Source organism: Lactuca serriola, chromosome 3 (assembly GCF_051521515.1).
Source record: "Lactuca serriola cultivar US96UC23 chromosome 3, Lser_US96UC23_V15, whole genome shotgun sequence".
Lineage (NCBI taxonomy): Eukaryota > Viridiplantae > Streptophyta > Magnoliopsida > Asterales > Asteraceae > Lactuca > Lactuca serriola.
The window spans coordinates 116499586-116504503 of NC_136410.1; the positions used below are offsets into that span (position 1 = coordinate 116499586).

Sequence of the window (4918 nt, forward strand, 5' to 3'; positions counted from 1 at the left end):
ACACCTGAGTGTATGGCCGCACACATGAGTGTGTGGCTACTCATCCGAGTGTGTGGCCGCACACCCATTATCTATATATAGATGAGGCTCATTTTCACTTTATTTCCCCTCTCCTCAATCGTACACCTCTCTCTCTCTATTTTTATCACCCACAAACACTTTTAAGGCTTCAAAAACGTAAGTATTCCATCCTTTTAGCTTGCTATACTTGAAGGATTTCATGATTTGAGCCTTGATTCACCTTAAAGTCGACCACACACTCCGACCAGACACTTCGACCACACACTCTGACCACACACTCCGCCGACACACTTTGACCACACACTCCGAGCAAACACCCCGACCATACACTCCGACCACACACTCTGCCCACACTCCGACCACACACTCCGACCACACACCCCGACCACACACCCCACACACTCCGACCACACACTCTGACCACACACCCCGACCACACACTCCAACTACACACTCAGACCATACACTCCGACCACACACTCTGACCACACACTCCGACCACACACTCTGACCACACACTCCGACCACACACTCTTTTTTGTGGACTTACACTCCCTTCATACAATCATATGTGATTGTAACACTTGTCGCAAGTGTTTCCTAGTCCCGTAGGATGTCGCTTATCATGATTAGTTGTATTATACCCTAATTATGTCCATACATCGTTATATGTTAAATAGGGTCCGTTTGTGCTCGAGGTTGCACTTGACACTCAACATCCCTAACGATCTGACATTCGAATCACACGTCAAACGGTGAGTTCATACCCCTATGTTTTTCCGAGTTTTCATGTTTTCAGGGAGGGAATACAAGCAAAAGTACAAGGAAACTTGTGCTCAAAATATATTATTTTGTTTAAGATAATTATATTTTTTGTATGATTTTAACACAGAAAACAGTTTTACCAAACGATTAACAAATCAACTCGTAGGAACAGTTTTCAAAACTAGGGTAACGAACTTGTGAATCATGAAGTAAAATGTATTATTTTATAAAGGATTCATGCAAATCATAAACAGGATTTTCAGTATTATTACTTGTAAATTTGTTAGTCTAAGTTGGAGACACGTCCTTGGTAACACTCCCACATAATCAGAGTGTATGACTAGCACTTGTAAGCAAAATCTCTTGTAGGGAGAGTGTGACTATTATGTATAGATCTATACGGGACTGACAACCCCGCACCTCGCTGCTAGCTATAGTCGGACCGTCATGTCTACGGGTGACAAAGTCATTAAGGATACCGGCTATTGCGGGGCCGTATCCAGTCAGTTATGGTTATAAAAATCAAAACCTAGATAACAGATATTTACTTTTGTAATAATGAATCAAGTGAACTAACCTCAACGTAATAACCGATTTGATTACTAGAGGGTATTATTAGTACCTTCAGGACTTAGTTCAAAACGTTTGCTTTTATTAGTTTTATTTATTAAATAGTGCTAATATACCTCAGTGGGAGTAACCATGGTTTTTAAAAGAAAACTACGTTCACCGATATAAGTATGGTAGATACTTGTACACCCTAGTTTAGAACGGATAACCAACCATCAACTTTTAGGGAAAATATAGGATTTTCCTAGGATAACTCGGCTATTCATAAACAGATTGTTTTTACATATAACTAATGGATATTCATATTCATTCCACGACTCCTTGGATTGTACATACCTTTTATAAATCTGGCTGTCATGGAAGGAATGGTTTTTCAAAGATGCTTTTCATAAGAAAATATATGATTTTCTTGAGGAACACTTTTCAAAAGGATTCAAGGAAACATTTTCCATCAAAACTAAATGCTTATGAACTCACCAGCTTTATGTTGATATTCTTTCAAAACTGCTTGTATTCTCAGGGATTTAGTAGACATGTACTTCCAGGACTTTTGGAGAAGTCGACGCGTTAGAATCACGTCTTTCGATTTTACTTATGTCATGAACAAAACTATGTACTAAGACAATGTAAACCTTATTCATATATGTATTCAATGTTTGGTTGTGTTTACTATGCTTGCTATGATACAACTGTTGTGATACTACGCATGATGTCAACCACCCTCGAATGTTTCTGCTGTTCCGGTTTGGGGGTGTGACAGATTGGTATCAGAGCTCTTGTTTATAGTGAACTAAGTATACCTAACCATACATGGTATACAACTATAAACATTAAGGGGCCTAAGTTCTCTAAACTAAAAGTATACTTTCAAAAATATAAGTATTTTTATAAAAAGTATACAAGTATACCTAAGTACCCGAACTAGTGTCATTAAGGATGTGACATTATTGTAGGTGCCCACCCCTTTATGAAGGTAAAGATAAAGATGCAAAGAAACAAACAAAATTAAGATTTAAGCCAAAAGGTACCGAGGCCGATGGGTCTTTGGCTAAGCATTCCTTTAGCCAGGAGAAGTGTAGATCGGCCCTTGCCAAAATGTGCATTAAAGACAATCGACCGTTTAGCATTGTTGATGATGAGGGTTTTAAGGAATTTGTGTGGGAATTGAATTCGGTGTTTAAGATGACATCTAGAAGGACTATAGCTCGAGAATGTATAGAGATTTATAAAGAAGAAGCGAAAAAAGTTAAAGAAATGTTGAAAGGCCAAACAGTATGCCTAACTACGGATACATGGTCATCTATTCAGAACGTGAATTATATGTGTCTTACAGCTCATTGGACTGACGATGCATGGGTTTTACAAAAGAAAATTCTAAATTTTTGCTCTATAGAGAATCATAGGGGTGAAACCATTGGGAGTTTGGTTTATGAGTGCATACAAAAGTGGGGGATTGAAACTTTGTTTACTGTGACAGTGGATAATGCGTCTTCAAATGACGGGGCTATAAGATATTTGAAGAGGATGTTGAAGGGACCGAATGATATATTATATTGTAAATATTTTCACCTCCGTTTTTTGTGCACATATCATCAATCTTGTTGTTAGAGACGGTTTGGAAGAGCAATTCGATGCTGTTAATAGAATTCGAAATGTAGTGACGTATGTATAATCATCACCGGCTCGGTATAAAACATTTGAAGACTGTGTTGCTCATGTTGAAGTAAAATCTAAACAAAAGTCATCTCTTGATGTTGACACGAGATGGAATTTAACATATTTAATGTTGGAAATAGCCGTACTTTAGGAGAATGCGTTTAAAAGGTATGTTTATTTGTTTTATAATTATATTATTTTTCCTTTAACTAACATTGAGTGCTTGTTTTATTTTCTCAATAGGCTTTATATGATAGACCCTTCTTATGGGGCTTATTTTCCCACCGAGGCGATGACGATGTGGATGGGAGCACAAGAAAAAGGAAAAGAAAGGCTAAAGTAGTTGGTGCACCAAGTGATGTTGATTGAGAGACAGCTAGGTATGTTTATTTCTTTTAGTTATTACTTTGTGTATATCATTTTAATACTTACATATTGATATTTGCATTTAAAATAGGAATTTAATCGAGTACTTGAAGATATTTTCCGATGTTACAACTAAGATATCTGGTTCGAAGTATGTAACGACGAATATTTTTTTTCCGAGTTTGTAAAAATGCAAGCCACCATCACTAAGATGACCTTGAGTCAAGTTGACAAAAAGAAGAATATGGAGATATCAATGTAAGCAAAGTATGACAACTATTGGGACATTGTAGATAATGTGAATTATCTACTTTATGTTGCGGTTGTTTTGGATCTGCACAACAAGCTTGGATACGTTACTTATTGCATTGAACTGATCTATGGCAAGGGCAGTGTGAAAAGCAAAAACATATTGGGATTGGTGACTAAGACTCTTTAAGATTTGTTTAACCATTACAAGAGCAAAGTGGAAAAAGCGAATGTACAAAACACACATGATAATCTTGTTTGTGAAAATTCAAGTAGCTTTGGTGAGATGGATATTGATTTGGAGCTAGAATTTGACAAATTTGATCATTAGGAACAATATATTAAAAGTGAGGTGGAGATTTATCTAGCGGATGGAAGGGAAAAAAGGGACAACAAGTTTAATCTTTTAGGATGGTGGAAAGTGAATTCAATAAAATTCCCTATATTTTCTACCTTAGCTAGGCATGTTTTGGCTATGCCGATATCAACAGTTGCATCGGAGTCGGCCTTTAGTACAGGTGGCAGAGTTATTGATAAGTATAGGAGGTCACCCAACCCCGACACCACGAAAGTTTTAATTTGTGTACAAGATTGGATAAGGTGTTTATTGGTAGATCTTGAGCTTGGTTGTGCTATGAAGAGTAAAGAAATTGATGAATTTAATGAGAAGATGGCGGGTTTAAAAATTGGTAAGTTTTTCTTCCATATGTTATGATTTCATATTATGATTACAATTACTAGTGGTTTATATACTAATAATCTAATATTAATATTTATTTATGTAGATTGAAAAGAAGGAAAAAATCTTCCAAGGATCAAGGAGATTATGATTAATGGTGGTTTACTTTATATGTTTTATTGTTGGTGATAAAAACATGTTTATGCTTTTTGATGAAGTTTGAACTTTGATGGATATTATTATGTTTTGGATTTATCAATTTCAAATTGTGGTTGGATGTTGATGACTTAATGGTTATGAATATGAATTGATGCTTATAAGTTATATCTATTTTATTATGTTTTGGATGCAGGTTCATTTTGTCAAGTTGTAAATTTAAAAAATTAAAGGAAATGTATTGATATAATATGAATTGATGCTTATAAGTTATATTTATTTTATTATGTTTTAGATGCAAGTTCATTTTGTTGTATGTTGTATCTAGTGCTAGTTGTCAAATAAAAAAGTCAAACTTAATAAAAGAAATAAAAGCAGAAAGTTGTGGTTGGACATAAAAATAACCGAACCATCAAAATAAAATCACACCATTTCCATATTGCGGTTAATAATCGA

General features: G+C 35.6%; 1 protein-coding gene across 1 annotated transcript; it reads left to right on the forward strand.

Moving 5' to 3' along the window:
- The first annotated feature begins 2451 nt into the window (after window positions 1–2451).
- LOC145095656 (zinc finger BED domain-containing protein RICESLEEPER 2-like) lies at window positions 2452–4417 on the forward strand. The gene is made up of 6 exons (XM_079033496.1): window positions 2452–2882; window positions 2965–3018; window positions 3256–3351; window positions 3470–3529; window positions 4090–4316; window positions 4413–4417. The coding sequence occupies exons 1-6, from the start codon at window positions 2452–2454 to the stop codon at window positions 4415–4417; spliced, it is 873 nt and encodes a 290-aa protein (XP_078889622.1).
- The last annotated feature ends 501 nt before the right edge of the window (window positions 4418–4918 follow it).